This window comes from Danio rerio, chromosome 9 (genome assembly GCF_049306965.1).
Source record: "Danio rerio strain Tuebingen ecotype United States chromosome 9, GRCz12tu, whole genome shotgun sequence".
NCBI lineage: Eukaryota > Metazoa > Chordata > Actinopteri > Cypriniformes > Danionidae > Danio > Danio rerio.
This window is the reverse complement of record NC_133184.1, coordinates 14868166-14888421: the sequence shown is the minus strand read 5'-3', so window position 1 is coordinate 14888421 and position 20256 is coordinate 14868166. Positions and strand designations below refer to the sequence as shown.

Here is a 20256-nt window from a genome sequence, read left to right as displayed (position 1 = left end):
TTTGAAGGTGTCTTTGTTACAGTAACTTCCTTTAACTAATGAGTATTAATAATTACTTATTAGTCATTTAATTAAGTACATGTGCCTACTACAGTATATGGTTAAGATTACAATGTGTTGAGTTTAGAGTTAGTTGCATGTAATTATAAATAGTTAATTGTAATTACTGTAATAAGTACATGGAACATGTGTAACAAGAACACTTTAAAAATGAAGTGTTGCCCAAAAAGAGAGACAATGACAGAGGATAAATGTTTGTCTAATGTTAGGTGACTGTCAATGAGAACACCAAGATTGCATACACAGCTTAAATTAAAAGCAAACAAATTGTCTAAGACTGAATTATTGAACCATTTGTCACATGGATCAAAAAGTATAACCCTAATCTTATAGTCCCTGAGAGTTAAAAAGTAATTGAACGCTAAAGTTTGATCTTGTATTAATAATATATTAATGGCTAAAGTTAGATGACACTATGTTCAGCACAAGCTGTTCTACAATAGTTTGTAAATAGCATGTACAGTTGAAGTCAAAATAATTAGCCCCCTGTGAAATTTGTATTATTTTCAAAATATTTCCCGAACACTGTCTAATGTAGAGAATATTTTTTCAACACATTTTTAAACATAATAGTTTTAATAACTAATATCTTATTTTCTATGCCGTGATTAATATGTTTCTAGTTATTTTGCAAGATAACTAGTATTCAGCTTAAAGTGCTTTAAAGTCTTAACTCTGTTAATTAGGTTAACTAGGAATGTTACTTTAATTAAGCAAGTATTTGTACAGCAATCTGTTCTGCACCCAATCGTAAAAAAGGGGGCACTAAAAAAATTGATCTTATTTATTTTAATTAATTTAATTTATTTTAATTGAAAACTGCACTGAAAACTGCAAAAAAAAAAAAAAAAAAAACCTGCAAAAGTTTACATACCCTTGGTTTTCAATTATGTGTGTGGTTTCCAAGCGGTCTACGAGTGCCTTTTCTGCTTTGTGATGGTTGTTTATGAGTCTCTTGTTTGTTCTAAAAAGTTAAACTGACTGCTGTTCTTCAGAAAACTCCTCAATCTCCTGCAGATTTTTCAGTTTTTCAGCATCTTCTGCAGATTTGAATCCTTTCACCCCCTTCAAATCTGCAGAACATGGAATAATAATAATAGTTTGAGCCAGAGTTTTGTGCTGTGAACTATATGTAAACATATTTTATATGAGAGATCTTACTTGAGACATTTTGCATGCATTTTGTATGATCTCTCTTATTTTGTTCAAATTATTTACATTTAAACAAATTCTTCAAGGGGTATGTAAAGTTTCTGTACAACTGTATTATGGTAAATACTGTAAAAATTCTCTGACACCATTTAACACCACTTCATTCAATATTTCAAAAAGGATACAAATTTCACAGCAGGGCTAGTAGCTTTTGCCTTTAACTGTGTGTAGTTTATGTGGAAATCAATCCTATAGATGTCGATAGGTCCTATTAAATATCACTTTTAAAGCATTTATATTCATACAAGCGGACAGCGTGTGATGGAGAGAGAGAGAGGTCAAGCTGTTTTTTGTTGTTGTTCTGCACAGACGGTTGGTTTGTTTTGGGTTGAGGATGGGTTGAGTGTGCGTGTGGCCGCCGGGTCGCCGTTCCCACAGCATCATCCCTCTGGAATGCCTGGCACTCGTTCTGTCTGCCTAACGAGCTTTTAAAAAAGGCATGTTAATTTGTTTTGTCTTAATCTAATCCCTCTACTGTCTAATTCATCCTCTGTTCTCAAAGTTCCTCTCTCTCCCTTTCCTTCTCTCTCACACACACTCTTTCATCCTTTTCTCTCCAGATAATCTGATTGGTCAGGAACTTGAGGAATAAAAAGGTAAATTTAATTTTGGTGTGCTGCGTCTGAAAGGAGAAGAAGGGAATTTTGTGGAGTGCTCAGTCTACTCTTGTGTTTGATGAAAGCACTGCTTGTTCTCTGGTTGTAGAGTTGTAGTTTTTATTGTGAAAACAAGTCTGTTTTCTTCAGGGAGAGAGTTTTTTAGAACACATCGAGAGTTGTAAGGACATATTTACACCTCCACTTAACTAGATGCGGTGGTTTTTAAGTCTTTAAAAGTGGAAGTGCAGATACATTTGATGATGAAAATGTTCCATCAAATGTTGTGCGGGATTTTGAACCAATCAGAGGTGTTTCGGTGTTGTTCTGTGTTTATTTAATCTAATGCAGTAAAACTGCTGCTTTATAAAAATCATAGCATTATTATTCATCTTAACCATGCATCTTCTCATTAATCTGTGAATCTGAAGTAAAAACAAATGTAAATATAGTTTTTAATCATGGTATTATTTAATATTTTTGTGGTTAATTAAAAACAATTAAATTCTTCGACGTTTCAAGTTAGAGATGAGGCAGAACAAATGCTATCTTCGTTCAGTTTTCAAGTCAATAAAGTATCATTATATGAAAAGTACAATGTGATAGTTAACAATATTGACTACATTTGAATGAATGTTCTCTTAAATTCAGACAAAACAGAAGTATTACTTATTGTGCCAAAATCCTGTACACGGCAGATCTCACAACTCGACCTGCAATTATAGGAGTGCAAAGTTAGAATTAGCTCTACTGTGAAATATCTGGGTGTTATAATAAACAGCAAATTAACTTTTGAAAATCATATCTCCCATGTCACAAAAAAGTCTTCTTTCATCTGAGAAATATTGCAAAGTTACGAAGCATGCTATCCTTCTCAGATGCTAGTTCATGCATTCATGACTTCTAGTTTGGATTACTGTAATGCTCTGTTTGCTGGTTGCCCAGTATGCTCTATTAATAAACTTCAGTTAGTGCAAAATGCAGCTGCCAGAGATCTTATCAGGTCTAGAAAATTTGACCATATATATATATATATATATTTAAACAGTTGAAAAATAAATTTGTATATATATTTATTTTATTTATTTATTTATTTATTTATTTATTTATTTATTTTATTTTTTATTTTTTGCTGAATTACAGTTTTTCTCAGTCGCTTTGGTGCATTTTTCACAACACTATTTATATTTGCACAACAGGTAATGCATTTCTCAAAACAATTAGTCCTTTGTGCACATCCTAGTAGCAGTTTCTCATTCTTTTCAACACATTGCAGATGCTTTTGAACATGCATCAATTGCTTTCATACAACTCTCTGCTGTTTATAACATTATCATTTGCTTCTGTCATGTCCGTCAAAATTAACTAAACTTGTAAATGCTGAATAGTCATTCTATATAAAACGAATAATCCTCATTTCATTACTTGAGTCATTACATACAAATATGTTGAACTAGTTGTCAAAATGTGTCAAACTAACTTCATTAAACAAATTTAAATCTTTATTTTACTGAAAATGTTTTTAAAATTGAACAATTTGATGAATGATTTACAGACATGTGTATGTTGTAGGCTCAGTTCCAATATGTACTGCAATGTTGTTTACAGTTGTGCACTGCTCTACCTAAAGGGAGTTTATGTTTGTTGTAAATAAGGGTGTATTTATTCTTTTGCACAATGCTGGGAATAAATTAGGATTGTAATGAGCATGTGCAGTAAAAATGTGAAACATACATATTTAGTGTCTTGTACTCAGATAACTCACTCAATGCAGTGATGTCTAACTTTACTGTAGTTTTCAAATGGCTGTGCAAATAGAATATAGTGCTGTCTTAAACATTTTCAGGAAGTGTCAACAAAATCTGACTGTTTTGCACTGAAAAAATGTACAGAGTAAACTGTCATAATGAAAACGACAAAGCCCTTTGACTATCTTGTTCATAAACAATGCTGTCAGGACTTTTCATTTTGATGACACTGACACTTTGATTGACATCAATACTTGCTTTTGAGGAATGAACTATCCATTTTGAGCTTGTGACGCGCTTTTGCTGGTTATCAGCTAGGTTTTGCAGTTTGTACTAATTGTTTTGAGAAATGCATTAACTGTTGTGCAGAAATGCACTGGTGTTGTGAGAAACGCATCAAAGTGAATGAGAAAAACTGTAAAAAGCCAATGAAAATAGATATAGCATTCAGTATAAACAAACAAAACAAAATCCGATAAAAAATAAATAAATAAATAAATAAAAACAATACCATGGGATTCAGTAGCTACAGGTTTCCAACATTTTTTTGTTTAAATATATTATTTTTATATCCAACAGAAGAAAGGAACTTAAGCAGATTTGGAACTAATGATCACAGGACTTTCATCTTTGGGTGAACTATTCCTTTAAGACAAAACAACTTATTGGAGAGATGTGATTTACTGCTTTTTTTATGGTGGCGTGCCTGTAGTTGAAGAGACTGTGTTTGCTTTTTTTTTGGGGAGTTCTGCAATGTGTTTCCTCTATTTTACAGTACCATTGTAATTGTTGGCTTCATCCCATTCAGGTTATCAAAACAATGTCTTTATTGAGCTTACAGTCTTTTAACTTATTGTGTTTCCTCATATCACCATCTGCTGCCTTTTATTTTCAGCTGCACATTCATAGTCCGCAGACGGATAACATTTCGCCCCAGGGGTTGATGCCCTGAAAAATGACCGTCTGACATGTAAAGTTTCGAATAGGATTCTCATCCACAGCGTCTGATCACTGCATTTACCCCTTGCTGAGATGCTGTTCAGATATGTGTGTTGACAATGGGATGCAACAGTTGTGGAAAGGTTGTGTTTGTGTTAGCCAGGCATTGAGAGATTGATTTTGCTGTTTGTGTGTTAGATGACTGACAGGACTTTATCTCCCCAGTCACACTTCCACAGTTCTGTGGCACAACACAATATTTGAGCGGGAGAAATATCACACATTTTCCTCTTGAACGTTTGATAAGCGTGCCATTTTTGCTGTGTCTGGAAAAGCAGAGATGTTTATTGAGCTTTGGACTGGTGGTTTGGTATTGAAGGGATAGTTCACAAAAAATAACCTTTTTCAGATTCCATTTGGCATTTTTTGGTGCATTTTTAAAAATGATGGAAGTGCAGTCACAATGATCCTATTCACACAGAGCAGAAAAAAGCGATTGTTTAGTTATGCATGTCTAGCCAAAATTTGTGAAGAAATGCTGTGTACAACACAGGATGGTACGGTACGGTACACTTTTTATGGCTGTTTCCACTGTCAAAAAAAACCTAAAAGCGAACTGTACCTTACCACTTTTTGTGTGCCCTTGCAAAAGATTACCTAGCACAACAAAAGCGTTACAAAAGGCAGAGTTATATGCACAGCTGGATGCTATTGTTTTACAGAGATACGTCACTAATGCGTGCACAAGCCAGGAGAATGAAAACAAAAGAAGCACTATTTTTTAAAATACACAGACATTACACTGTAATAATACATTAATATAATGAGCCATGGTCGACCCGAGGTTAAACAAACCTTGTCATCGTCTTGATAAACCACCACAAAGCCAAGAAAAAGAGCAGAATCTACCCTGTGTCCCGTTGTTGTTTACAAGGACGTTTAAAGCACAAGCTGTTTCACTTTCTCTAGAGAGTTTGCGTGTGCTTGCCACACATCTATATTAGAAATAACAAACTTTTTTTAAAATAATGTGCGCATGATTATAGAAGTGCTTCTGACATCCTTACAGAAATGGACAAACACCAGAGTGAAACCCGACAAAACAGGAGAAAATGATTCTTTCAGCAACCTAAATGATAAACAAACTGCCATGTTTAACTATTATCATCCATTGCATATTGTAGTGTGCAATAATAGCATATAACATTGATAATAACAACATTAATAAAAACATTTTGTAATGTGTCTATTTAGAGAATAAGTCATCGACACCATTACATAGCGACAACAAAAACAATGCAAAATACCTATACAGTACTCAGCATATATAAGTACACCCCTCACAAATCTCTTTTAAATTCATATTTTTAACAGGAAGCTATACAATATTATATTTGTGCATATACATTACATTAGTCAGTACTGAAGCCAATTCTGGAGCTTATCTAACAAAATAACTTATACGATAACGGTTCAAAAACGAGTACACCCAAATTTATGTTATAGAAAAATAATAAATACAAATTTATAAAAGAGAAAAAATAAAGAGAAGCATTTTTTTTTTATCTTGTTCAATTTTTGTTTTAGATTCTGTAGGATTTTTCTTAAAATTTAATTGTATGATCTTTCAATTTCTAAATATGTTCGGTAACTAAAATATTATTTTAATAAATATCTGTTTAATAAATCTATTTAGTTTAAATGCACCTAAATACATAGCCTGTATTCACTGATAAATGGATGCAAATATTAATTTTCAAAATGGGGTGTACTTAATCATGCTGAGTAATGTATATTATCTCTTTCAGGATTTTTTTTCCCCCTAATTAAAGCCATTTGACCTCTTTATTTATTTTATTTATATATGTATTTATTTTAGAGTAACTTTTTAGTTCCCATTACATGGAAAAGAGCAGCTTGAACATTATGCTAAATATCTCATTTTACATTGGACAGCAGAAAACAAGTTAAAATAGGTAAAAAACAAACAAACATTATATATATATATATATATATATATATATATATATATATATATATATATATATATATATATATATATATATATATATATATATATATATATATATAATATTTGTTTTTGGTTCATTCCGCTGTGGTGACCCCAGATTAATATAACTCACTAAGTGCTTTAACTCACTTTTTGTTTTTATTGTAATTATTATTATTCATTCATTCATTCATTCATTCATTTTCATTCGGCTTAATCCCTTTATTAACCTGGGGTTGCCACAACAGAATTAATTGCCAACTTATCCAGTATATGTTTGACACAGCAGAGGCCCCTCCAGCTGCAACCAACTGCAACACACATACACTATGGCCAATTTAGTTTATTCAATTCACCTATAGTGCATGTCTTTGGACCATGGGGGAAACCGAAGGACCCAGAGGAAACTCACATCAACACGGGGAGAACATGCAAACTCCAAACAGAAATGCCAACTGACCCAGGCGGGACTCGAACCAGCAACCTTCTTTGTGTGAGGTGACAGTGCTAACCACTGAGCCACTATGTCGCCTCAATATTATAATATTATTATTATTAATATTATTATTATTATTCATTCATTCATTCATTCATTCGTTTTCTTTATTATTATTATTATTATTATTATTAGTAGTAGTAGTAGTAGTAGTAGTAGTAGTAGTAGTTAAGAAAAGAAAATTTATTAAATCAGAATAATTATTAAAAAAAATAAGCCAACCAATTTAACAATCCCAGGTTTTACAACAGGTTTACTCACTTTTTTAAAAAGTAAAGTCAACTTATCGCTTGTAGTGCAATAGGTTTACTCACATTTTATAAGTAAAGTAACAAAGCGCTTTTAACAGTGTAGTTTTCCCCCTTAAATGAGAAAAATGTGTTGAATTTTCTCTGTATGTGTGATGGTACAATTCTGGCTAGATCTGAAGTGGCTTGTAAGAAAGAGCTGTTGATTATCTGTGACAGAATTGAGTCTTTCTGTCTGCTTTAACTCAGTTGTCATCACGGTGTGGTTCCTGATAAGTGTGGATGATGGAGTTTTCCACAGCTTTCATAAGTGTCTACATTTCGGACATATCAGCAGTCTGATATACTGGGCTCCTGGAGGTTTTTTTCTTTTTATCCGTCACATGATGTGTAGGTCAGATCGATAGTGGCTCTTTGTTCTGAATGGGTGTGAGTGGGCCGGGGTCAAGTGCTGTGTGTTATCTTGTGCATAAGACTGAAGTCTATAAATGTGTATGTTGGGAAATAGCGTTTATGCGTAGGAGACCGTGTGTGGATGTAAGAGCCTTGTCTTTGAAGATCCAGGGTGGTAAGCTAAAGATTACAGGTTCAAATGTCACAAGGGATAGATGGAGCTTCACTAAGTGGAGCTGCGCACTTGATTTAATCAAAAAAAAAAAAAAAAAAAAAACCTGCACTTAAACAAACACTGGTCAAAAGTTTTTTTTTTTTCAGAAATAAGTGTTTTATGCTGAGCTGTTGCCCTTTTTTTAATCAATTTGTGTCTGTGATTAATCATTGCTAATGGTTCTTATTTGAATTAATATTGAAAAACCTTTCTTTTTTAATGAATGAAACATTTATTTATTTATTGATTTATTTTTTTTATTATTGTTTTATTCATTATTGCTTTATATTGTGGTTTCTGTATGCTTTCAATATAATAAAATTTAGCTTTTAATCACTGGAATATTTTCTAAAATAATTTTTATATTTTATATTTTTAATTTTAATTTAATTTTATATTTTTAAATAGAAAATCATTAGAGTTTGTCTTTTTAGACATACAGTTGAAATCAGAATTATTAAACCCCCTTTGATTTTTTTTTTTTTTCAAATATTTCCCAAATGATGTTTAACAGAGCAAAAATGTCTTGATTTATTTAAAAACAGCATTTAAAACAACACTGGTCCAAAGTTTGTTTCAGAAAATAGTGTTATATGCTGAGCTGTTGCCCATTTATGATCAATTTGTGTCGGTGATTAATCATTGCTAATGGTTCTTATTTTAATTATTATTGAAAAACCTTTCTTTTTATGTCTTTTTATACATTTTATGTTTCAGAGTAATTTGGTGAAGAGGAAGTTCAAAATAACAGCTTTTGAAACAATGTATTACTCTTTAACAAAATATAAGCTTTTTTTGCTGTAAGTTTTTATCAATATATAGATCCTTAATGAATAAAAAGTTGTATTTATTTATAATTGCACTTTCTGTATGCTTTCAATATGATTAATTTCAGCTTTAAATCACTGAAATATTTTATATTTTTATATTTTATGTTTATTATTATTTTTTTATGTGTTTTATCACATATTCACTTATTTATTTTGTTTTACTTTTACTTTACTTTTACTTGATTTATAAAGCACAATAAAACAACAGTTGTTGATCATTGTGTCATACATACCTTGGGTTACAAGTTATCAAAAATAGACGACAACAAATAAAACATATACAACCAACATAGCACAAAAACATTGAAAGCGTACAGCAGAAATGAAAATAGGCACTATAAAATCAGCTTCATGTAGTTAGAGTTTACCTTTGAACAAGAATTCATTAGAGATTTTTCTAAAAGACAGTTGAAATTGAAGAATTATTAAACCCCCTTTGATTTTTTTTTTCTTTTTTAAATATTTCCCAAATTATGTGAAGTTTTCAAAGAAATTTTCACAGTATGTTTGTTAATATTTTTTTTTCTTCTGAAGAAAGTCTTGTTTGTTTTATTTCGGCTAGAATAAAATCAGCTATAATTAAAAAAAAAAAAAAAAAAAAACATTTTAAGGTCAAAATTATTAGCCCCTTTAAGCTATATATATATTTTTGATAGTCTACAGAACAAACCATCGTTATACAATAACTTACCTAATTACCCTAACCTGCCTAATTAACCTAGTTAAGCCTTTGAATATCAGTTTAAGCTGTATAGAAGTATCTTGAAAAATATCTAGTCAAATATTATTTACTGTCATCATGGCAAAGATGAAATAACTCAGTTATTAGAAATGAGTTATTAAAACTATTACGTTTAGAAATGTGTTGAAAAAAATCTTCTCTCTGTTAAACAAAAAATGGGGGAAAAAATAATGGTGTAATATTTCAGTTAATTATTCTGACTTCAACTGTAGTTACTGGATTGGCCTATTATTTGAACTAAGTGAGTTGTGTGTGTGTGTGTTTTTTTTTTTTTTTGCAGCAGTATGGACCGTATCCAGCAACTGAGGAGGGAGTATCTTCAGGCTCGTCGGGAGGGAACAGCTCCAGCATATGACGAGCTGGAGGCCCGACGGAGAGGAGCTGAGCATGACCCACACAGAGTAAGACATCAGACCCACACCAGCCTATAAAACAGTCTTTCAACACTCTTTTCTTCTCAGAGTTCACTTCTGACTGAATTAAACTGAGGTAATGAATGAAACTCTAAAACTATCGGCGCCGACATATAGTGCACTTTCGGGTGACCCAAGTTTAAGACCTGGCTTGCAGATTTTTCCCAAATCCAGCTCCCTCTACTGTCATATTAAAAATGCCTATATATTTATATGTATAGCAATCCAAAACACTTAAAAAACACAAAACATTTTTGCACCGAGAAAGCAGTTTGCATTTTAGTGCTTTTCTTCTTTATAAAAAGGGGTTATTGCTTAAAGTATTATTAAGTAGTATTGCAGTTTAAATGTAACATAGAATACAATTTTGGCATATTGAAAATATAAAAACTTGAAATATTGAAATACTTGAATAACATGTTTAGCACCTCACAAGGTTTTGGCACAATAGATAACCATAAATTGATACACATGTATAAAATGAAACAGGAGAAGAGGTATTCTATGATGTAATTTGTAGGTGTTAAGTGCAAAGATTTTGTTGTGCAAACTAGAACCAAACAACTTCAATGTTGTGATTTTCCAGAAATCATTCAAATATGCTGATTTAGTATTTTAAGTTAGACTAATTATTATTATTATTATTATTATTATTATTATTATTATTATTACTAATAATCTTAACATCCTTTATCCTATCACAAGCCTAAACATAACCTCCGCTGTTTTTCTGTAACCCCATACTTTCTAAGTCAAGTATACTTGCATAAAAAAGTTAGCAGACTTTACTTAAAAAAGTGAGTAGATCTGTTGCTTTAAATAAGTTATTTGACTTTACGTGGAAAAAAGTGTTGCTTTACAATTATAATTGTAAATTAACTGTAATAAATCACATTTTATACTGCTATAATCAAAAAATATTGCAAATATGTAAATATAATGTAACGTCAATATGTCAAGCAAAAAAAAAATAAATAAATAAATATATATATATATATATATATATATATATATATATATATATATATATATATATATATATATATATATATATATATATATATATATTTTATTTATTTATTTATTTATTTATTTTCTTCAATATTGATTATGAAGAGAATCGGGTCTAGTCAAAGTTTGTTTGCACAATAGCTGAAGTTGTAATACACACTGTGTCAGCGTCAATGCTTGCCATTTACTTTGAATGGGTCACTTCAGCTGAACTGAATTGTGAATCCGTTGCTGCAGAAGTTTGGAATTCTCAACTTTTTTACGCGCCATTAGAAGCGTCAGCCAATTGGATCACTTTATGCAAATACCCCAGCTCAGACAGTAGATAATTGCCGTCTAATTTCATTGTTATGAGGATTGCATCCGCCCCACCTTCAGGCTCAACCCCGTCAAGCATTGATGCTCACAAATGGGGCGTAAATGAAAGCAACATCGACACAAGAAGATTGCATACCGTGCTATATACTGTAAATAAACATGATGTGACTCAAATGGGAAATTACAAAGCACATTTTCTTTGGATACTTTCAGATTTGCGTTTGATGCTTTCTCATCTACTGTTGTTTCTTACTGTTATCATTGTGTGTTTATTTTGTTATGAAGGAAAGCATGCTGCACATATTAATCCTTAAAGTACATCTCATTTACAATGCATCTTACATACTTTGATCTGTTTTTTTTCCACTAAGTAAAAAGAAAAATAAGATCTTTCCCACCAGAATATCAGAGCATTCAGTGCTTAGAATTCACCATCCATTAGCAGAAAGTTAATTTTGCGCCTTACATTCACACCACTTTTACCTTTCCCTCAATCTGAGCAGATAATTGCCTCAGTATATCTCTATACATGCTCATTTCTGCAATACAGACTGGTAGAAACTTCCACCAAATGCATTGCTGCTTTTCTTTATTAGGATTGGGACAAACCGCCGTAATTTGTTTTCACTCAGAACACATAGTAATTCCCTTTGTGCCAGATCAATAGTTATACCTCTCAAATTCAAATGAGCTAACGTCTGTTTTTGTAAGAGCTGCGGCGAACAATGAAGCATCGCCGGCTGTGGGATTAGAGAGGCAGATCGAATTAAACTAACTCCAAACAGCAATCACCCAATCTAACGAGCCTGCTCATTAAGGTCGACACTGCATTTATTCGTTTGCTCGTCTGTGCTTATTTATCTATTTATTCAGTGCTAATTATTCAGCCGCTGAAGGAAACAAACACTCGCTGCGTCAAAGCAAAACAAAGTTATCAGTCGACGTTTTTTTTTTCTTTGCACGGTGAAATGGTTTGGAAATGATCTTGGAAATGATGACAATCGCCTGAAGGTAGACATTCTCCATATCCTGCGACTTTACACGCACCGTTGGAGAGACGTTCACAGAAGTTTCCACACCCTGTTCTGTGACTGTGATGTAGTCTAGACCTTGGATATAAATAATACTCCTCATGACAGACAAATTATGTCTGCCTATTGTTGCAGCTGCCTCTCGTCTGCGTTCAGATGGAGCCCTTTTATGGACATTTCTGTACATATCACACTCGATCGACCCGCACGGATGTTCCCCAGTAAACACAGAGAATTGAAAAAGACATTTGGTTCAGGATTAGTTTAGTTGGGCTTTTCCAAAAACTAGAACTGTTCAGCTCTTTCCAATGCAAGCCAATCGGTTTCACACAATCCTGCTTTCCAGTAAATGTTTTAGCTTTTTGTCTGCCAGAGGATCCTGCGGTTGAAGTCATGTTTTTTTTTTTTTTTTTACATATGTGTGTGTTTTTATGTGTTAAGTTTCAAAATTTCTTGGTTTTAGACTGTCCTGTGAGTGTGTTTCAAGACTACAGTAGGGTTGATATGGAGTGTGTGTGTGTGTGTGTGTGTGTGTGTGTAGACATTGATTGATGACTGCTCGACCACTCTATGGATTTCTGTGCTGACTCAGTGACTGCATTGCTCAAGCATGACTGCGGTATAGTCTTGGTGACCACAAGTTCACTTGTGAGGACTACTGACGTTCAGATGAAATTAGGTTTTGGCTTTTTTAATACTGGTATCAAAAAATGGATCAGCTCCAAAAAAACAGAGCTGCTGCCTTATGAAAAAGAATTATATTTTTTTATTAACAGATACAATGGGAAAGTAGACTAGTATGTTGCTAAGCTAATGGTATGCCACATCCAAATCACACACTTGTAGAGTGTATTTATTCTATTTACTCACCAATCCACTTATGCCTTTTTGTGTGGCCTAATGTTTAGAGAGCTGGACTTGAAATTGAAGGGTTGCAGGTTCGATTCCTGGTACTGGCAGGAATTGAAAATGGGGGAAGTGAATAAACCACACTTGGATGGGTTTAAAGCAGAGGATCAGTTTCATGTATAGGTAAACATACTTGACAATACACACTTTGCGTCTAAAAGTATGCTTTATATACAGTTTGGGTGAAATGTAACTAGGCAATAATTATTGCATAAAGAGCTTTTAAAATCACTGAAGTCATGGTAAAAGCAGTTTCTAAATAGACAGTAGTAAGTATTTTGTAATTCTTGTATCTATAGTCCAGCAACCAAGAAAGGCAGTGTTATGGTGCGTTCATACCAGACGCGGATGAAGCACACAGCACGAGTGATTTACATATTAAGTCAAAGCAAAGAAGTAAACAGACATCCTGCATAGCGATCCTGCAAATCACTCGAGTTGGAAAAAACCAACTCAGTTAACCAATCAGAAGCTCGCTACTGTAGGGGCATGATTATGACGTAGTACTTGTTGTTGGTGTCCCGAGGGGAGTTCCTCTTGTCGACGCTGGAAACAGCTCATAAAACTGGGCTCTGCTCAATCTGAACCACCGCTGAAAGCTTTCATCCTCCAGATAAGGCTTCTGGAGAAGTCAATGAACTCACAGAGCTGGGTGCACCTCTGAAAGAATCAAGTGGACCCTGAAACAGCGCCGAACAAATATACACTGTTTTTCAGCCTTCCTAAAGCACATAAACACAACTACTCTCTCAATAAAATCCATGTTAGCCATTTAGCATCAAAGCGAGATGCCCGCCCATGATGCGAATCCGCATCTAATGTAAAGTGAATTTCACATGTGAATGAAGCTAATTTGTGCAGATGAAGTGAGTAAACTATGTGCAAATAGCATGATTTATTTGCAAGTGTCATGTGTGGTGTGAACACAACATCAGATATATAGACTGTAAGTGTGTATGTATTACCATTTTTACTTAGATATATTTATTAATTATTTTACAGACATTAATTTTATGTTAAGTATGAAGCACAACACAATGCAGTCAACATTCCAAGTCAGAGGTGTCCAAACTCAGTCCTGGAGGGTCAGTGTCCTGCATAGTTTATCTCCAACTTGCTTTAACACCTGCCAGGAAGTTTTCTTGTATATCTAGTAAGAACTTGATTAGCTCCAGGACACCGGCCCTACAGGACAGAGTTTAGACACCCCTGTTCCAAGTAAATAACTTATCAAATAATGTAGAAATTAATTATTTAGCATTGATTATCAATAATAATAAGAATAAATGTTGCTTCAGATATACATCATACTATTACTATCTTCTTATTAATACTTTTTTTTAAATCAGCTTTTCCACAAAACAATGACATTGTAAGCGATAGAAACGTATACTATATTATTATACTGTTATAATACTATTTTTGCTTTATTTTTAGTAATATATGCAAATCATTTGTGATTATTTGAATTGTGAGATGAACAAAAATAAATAAATATAAAAAAGTGTGCCGACCTTAAACTTTTGAATGAAAAATGTAGGAAATTCAGATAATACTGAGGGCAAATGCATCTAAGCAGAATAACTATCTTCGTAGGCGGTATAATTTCCCTGCCTCTTCATGTTGGGAGTGTGACTTCAATGCCTTAAAATGCTACCCTAAAATACTGCTTACGTAGGCAGCACACTAGGGTTTGGAACAGAACAAATGTGAGTGTGTCCTTTAGAAGGTATACTGTACCTGCAATTCTGTGCCATCTTGGACTCTTTCCTGTAGCTCAGCTGCTAAACAATACCAAGGTCATGGATTTGATTCCCAGCGAACATTCATACTGTGAAAATACCTTGAACTCACAGCAAGTCGCTTTGGATGAAAGTGTCTGGCAAGAGCATATTAAATGCAGAAGTGTATAATGCATTTATAAGGAAGTCTGAAGATAGCAAAGGAAGTTGAAAGGCTTAAAGGCAAATACTGTTGCTGTCTTGCGGGTTCTGCGCTGTTCGTTCCTCAGATGTTGAGATAAGATGCACGACACGCTGTCTGTGTAACACACAATTATGTTATGTGTTGCCTGCAGTGTATAATGTTTCCATAAACTATTTTTACCCGGTTAAAAAATGCAAGCAAATGGGCTTCAGGATTTAAAAGGAAGGCTGTTTGAGTTTTCAAAGGCTCCCCTTCATGGAATCAGTCATGAGAAGGCAACCGATGAGCCGTGGAGAGGCGTCTAAATAGCATCCTAAAATATATGTGGTAGACTTGTGACTGTTTATAGGGCCTGTAAGGCAGTTAAAGTTGGTATGATGATGCTCCGACTGCTATGGTCCTAATGAGAGCTAGACAACAGCCAAGAGCCAATGCTGGCAGTATTTACCAACACCATCTATATCTCTTCCCTCAGTGAGGATTGATGCTGTCCATGAGAAACTACCCTCACAAATCTGTCAAAGCGTCTCTCTTGCTCTGAGGACCAACCGCTGTTTCCTTTCTTTAAGCTGGGACTCAATCCAGATCCTTCTCCAGCACACGTCAACAGCTGCATCTCCTGTTCACACAATGAGAAAATACCCCAGAAATACAGTTTTCCCGTAACTGCTTTTTTTTTTCAAGTCACACGTTCATAAAACCGTCGCCAGCAGTGAAATATTTTCCCTTGAAATACTAGCGGAGAATATTTGTTTAATATTCTCCGGTCGGGTGCTGGATTTCACCGGGTTTCTTCAGTTGTGGTTTGATCGAGATTTGCTCCAGCCTTCGTGTGCTTTCCCATTTTCCTCAGCAGGTTTTGGACCTCAAGTCCAAGTGCGTATCGTGGTAGTCGCACTTACAAAGACACTCTGGCATTTCTCTGGCACACATTTTTTTCACTAGACACTTTCTTATAATCACTTCATATCTCTAAAAAACTTTTTGCATTTCCGATTGTGCTTCACACAGGTGAGTGGGCTGTACAAACCACTTGTAGAAACACACTTCTTTCTAAAAGCACCCAAAATGTTTCTTAAACTCAATCTTTCCAGACTCAATAAGGAAAACAGTGTTTACTTGTGAATGAACCACAGATTTTATTGCATTACTTTTGTTTTCTTAACCTTTGTGCATTGTTAAATATTTACTACCCTTTTTTTATCTTCTGGATGAAAACATCTACTAAATTAAACTGTTGTAAAAATGCATCAGATAAATATGTATATGTTTTATTTTTTTGCAAAAATATAATAATCAATTTCAGTCCTCATCAAAACTACTAAATTGTATAGAAAAATACAGGATTTTAACTCTTTAAATGATAAGTTCACAAATGATGTCACTGATTTGGTGAAAAAAGCACACAAAATTATGTATTTTCAATCTAAAATCTTATAGTGGACTGGATTTTTATTTTATTTTTTACCTTTTATCAGTCTTGGATATGTAAGCGATTATCGGTTTGATGCGTTGTTAGGTTATCCTTTTTTTTCCCCCTAATTTACTGTTGGTGGCTGTTTGCACCGTTGACTTCCATTATAAGCACATTTGAAGGTGCATAAATACACATTCTTTGTTTTTATTTACCCCATGTAGTTCTGAGAGCTGAGATGCAAATAAAGTTTTTCTCAGACACATCAAGGTAAATGCGTAAAGGTCATGCTCACACACTCAGATACACATACACACACTTTAATTTGCTGTTATACCCCATATAAATTCCAGAAATGATCTAATTTTTCTGCACAGGCATATCTAAATGGTTAATGGTGCCAAATGATGATCAGTAAAAATTACAAATTACAAATTTTATTTCTCCTCCAACTGGGAAAACCATCAACAATCAAAAAGTTCATAATTATATGGAGTAATGGTTTTGTAATAAAAACATGTGGTTATAATGGAAGTCAAAGGAGCAAAGATGTCCAAGACTTTAATAAAAGGTAAAAAAAAAATCCAGTTCACAGTTTCTTTTTTTTTATATATATATTGAAATTACGTAATTTTTGTTTTTTTTCACAAAATCAATGACATAATTTATGAATTTGACAATTAAAATGTTAAAATCACATAATTTCCAAAGCAATTTAGTAGTTTTGGACTAAGGTTGATTAACAGATTTATGCAAAAAAAAAAATTATTACTAAAAAAAAAATATTGATCTGATACATTTTTGCAGCTGTTTAATTTGGTAGATGTTTTTTCCCCCTAACATAACAAAAGGGTAGTAAATATGCCCAGAGTGTAAAAATTCTAAGAATTTTCTCAAAATATGTCAAAATATTTTCACCAAAAATCATTCTGCTTGCTGAAACACAGAGAAAGTTGTGGCCGAATTAAGACACAAAATCAACCCAGAATGGATTAAAACATCCCCAGCAGTACATAAGGGTAAAGGGTTCTCTTAACCTTAAATATATTTTTTGCACAATTTTGTTCTGCATTATGCAAATTATTTGTATACTCTGTTAAGTCTATAGGTAATAGGTAGTGTCAGACAGAATCTGTGGACATTTTTTTGCCATTTTTTAATAGAAAATTTTGTAAAAAATCTGCAGATTAATGTAAAATGATTTTTTGAATATCATAACTGAAAACCTAATATATTAAATTAAAAAATTATACTTTGTTAACTTTTATTTAATGTTTATCCAATTAGATTTTGGTAAATAAAGCTAGTCTCTTATATAATATATCTACTAAAAGACAGAAAATATGACTTTACAAACCGTATTGTAAATAAATCAAATGAACACTTTCATATTGGTCAATATTATTTCGGCAATTTATGTAAAAACTAAATAAATATACATTTACACACATTTAAGTAAGTAACTAAGCTAATTTAATGTAAGTAAAAATGTAGTGTAAGTAAATACACTCAACAATGATTTTGTGTGGGCCTAGTTTAAGTGTACTCAGAATAAGTGTATAGTTAACTATACATAGTATTGACCATCCATTATGCAAAGATTGATAGAGAACTTCCGATTTAGTTGCCTATGGGAGAAATGATTAGAAATAATAAAGGCAGAAAATGGTCAAACTATTTGCTTTACAAATAAGTATGTAAACATAAATGAGAAAAATATAATAACAAAAAATATCAGTTTGCAACATCAAGTACTGTAGCAGAACGAGCTATTTTTAAAGTCTAAAAATCAATGGAAGTGGATGAGAGCTGAAGTCTCGAACCAAAAAGATTCCAATAGCTGCACCAGCTCATACGTGAAAAATAAGGTCAATATGTATGGTTAGATTACCATTCTAGTATTTTAGCTATTGTGTTGGTTTTAAAAATTGCTCTTATTTCCAGTATTGTTTATCTTTCTGCTTATATTTTTTTTAAGTAGCACCGTAGTCCTGCAAGGACTCAACATTTTGTTCTATTTTATGGCCACACATGTTGTGAAATGACAATAAAGCTCAACTTGACTTGACTTGAAAGTCAAGGTTGATTCGGGCGTAAGAAGGACAGGATGTGATGTGACTCTTTGATGTTGGTTTTGAATCCCAGTTCGAATATAAAAGCAGGTTTGAAATTAGCAACATGCTGTCATGAGACCCAGCTGAGGGCTTTAACAATGAGCAGCTTTAGCATTTAGGTTCCTGTCTGCTGAAATCACTGCTGTGCCATGGCCAGCCATTGTCAACTTTTTTTCCTCTCTGGGAGCCATACAAACCACAGAGCTGAAGGGGAGACAAAGAGAGACACGTTAGACTCGGGGAAACCCTAATAAGTCAGCAACTCCTTCCACTGCGTCCACCCTGCTGTCTAAACTCAGCAGCATCAGGGCGGTAGAAGCCAGATGTGGAGATGTTGGAGGCCTGTCAGGAGGATCTGGTGAAACTTGCCCTTTAAATGTCCAGACGCATTGGGTTTTTAGAAGAAACCTCACAAGTGCCTTTGCCAGGTGGAAATTGACGCTGATTCATCTTGTAAGTGTCTGGGTAACTTCAGTCTGATTGCTGAAGTCAGCCTGAGTGTAGACTAGAGGAGGACCATGAGGGCTGAGGCTTTTCTTGGTTAACTGTTCAGAGTGAAGTCATGACCAAAATCACATCTGGTACATTGTGTGGTCTGTCACATTGGTCTGTCTATCTAACGTTGTGTTTATCTGTTTATATCTATATCCAAGTTTGTCTCTAAATCTGTTTGTCTACCTATCTTCCTATTTGTCGAACTGTTTCTGTCTGTCTGTCTGTCTGTCTGCCTGTCTGTCTGTCTATCCGTATATAAAAAGTGTAGATGCAAAACCCTTTAAGGCCGCATTTACACTGCACTGTTCAAGTGACTCAATTCCGATTTTTTTTTTTTCCATGTGGCACAGATCTATCTCTATCTATCTATAAATTATCTGTCTATCTATTCTGTCTTTCTGTGGATCTATCTTGTCTGTGTCTGTCTGTCGATATGTCTGTCTGCCTGCATGTCTGTCTGTCTATCTATTTATTATGTCTGTCCATCCGTCCGTCCGTCAGTGTGTCTGTCTATTATGTCTGTCTGTCTGTCTGTCTCTCTGTCTTTCTATCTATTCTGCCTGTCTGTCTATTCTGTCGGTATATCTGTCTGTCTGTCCGTCCGTCTGTCCGTCTGTCCGTCCGTCCGTCCGTCCGTCCGTCCGTCCGTCTGTCCGTCCGTCCGTCCGTCCGTCTGTCTATTTGTCTTTCTTTCTATCTAGTGTCTCTCTCTGTTTGTCTGTCTGTCTAATTGTATATGTAATAAAGTTCACGGCCCCTTGGCCGCTGGGAAGAAGGAGGCGGAGAACCGACGCAGCTTTAAAATATTTATTAATACCAGTGAAAACTGAAAGCAAAAGTAAAATATGTCCGGGCCCGGTCCTCTCTCGGCTTCCTCTGCCATCATTCCTCCTTTTATGGTCCATAGCTCCTTCCGTGGGATCCGAGGCATGTGCGCACCGCAGGTGTATCCACTTACGCAGTGGCCTCACTCCGTTCCCACGGCTCTCGGCCACGCTCCCTACCCACAGTATACAATTGTAAAGCTTGTAATGACTACATTTAAAGTTTTGTCTGATACATTTTTCTCTTAAAAACATTTCTTGTCATTTAAGCCACACTTGCTTGAATTCAAATTGTAATTTTGAATAGCAAAC

General features: G+C 34.0%; 1 protein-coding gene and 1 long non-coding RNA gene across 6 annotated transcripts in view; both read left to right on the top strand.

The window, feature by feature from the left end:
- The window catches only part of LOC141376089 (uncharacterized), a 1000182-nt gene that overhangs the window by 833117 nt on the left and 146809 nt on the right, over positions 1-20256 (top strand). The gene's annotated exons all lie outside the window — the stretch shown is intronic.
- The window catches only part of pard3bb (par-3 family cell polarity regulator beta b), a 679872-nt gene that overhangs the window by 547826 nt on the left and 111790 nt on the right, over positions 1-20256 (top strand). For 3 of the 5 annotated variants that reach the window (XM_021478865.3, XM_685546.11, XM_021478866.3), the window contains one exon: positions 9770-9890. In XM_021478865.3, the coding sequence (XP_021334540.2) occupies positions 9770-9890 (121 nt within the window). The remainder of the gene's footprint in view (positions 1-9769; positions 9891-20256) is intronic. The other 2 variants (XM_073912548.1, XM_009304543.5) reach the window with 1 other exon arrangement.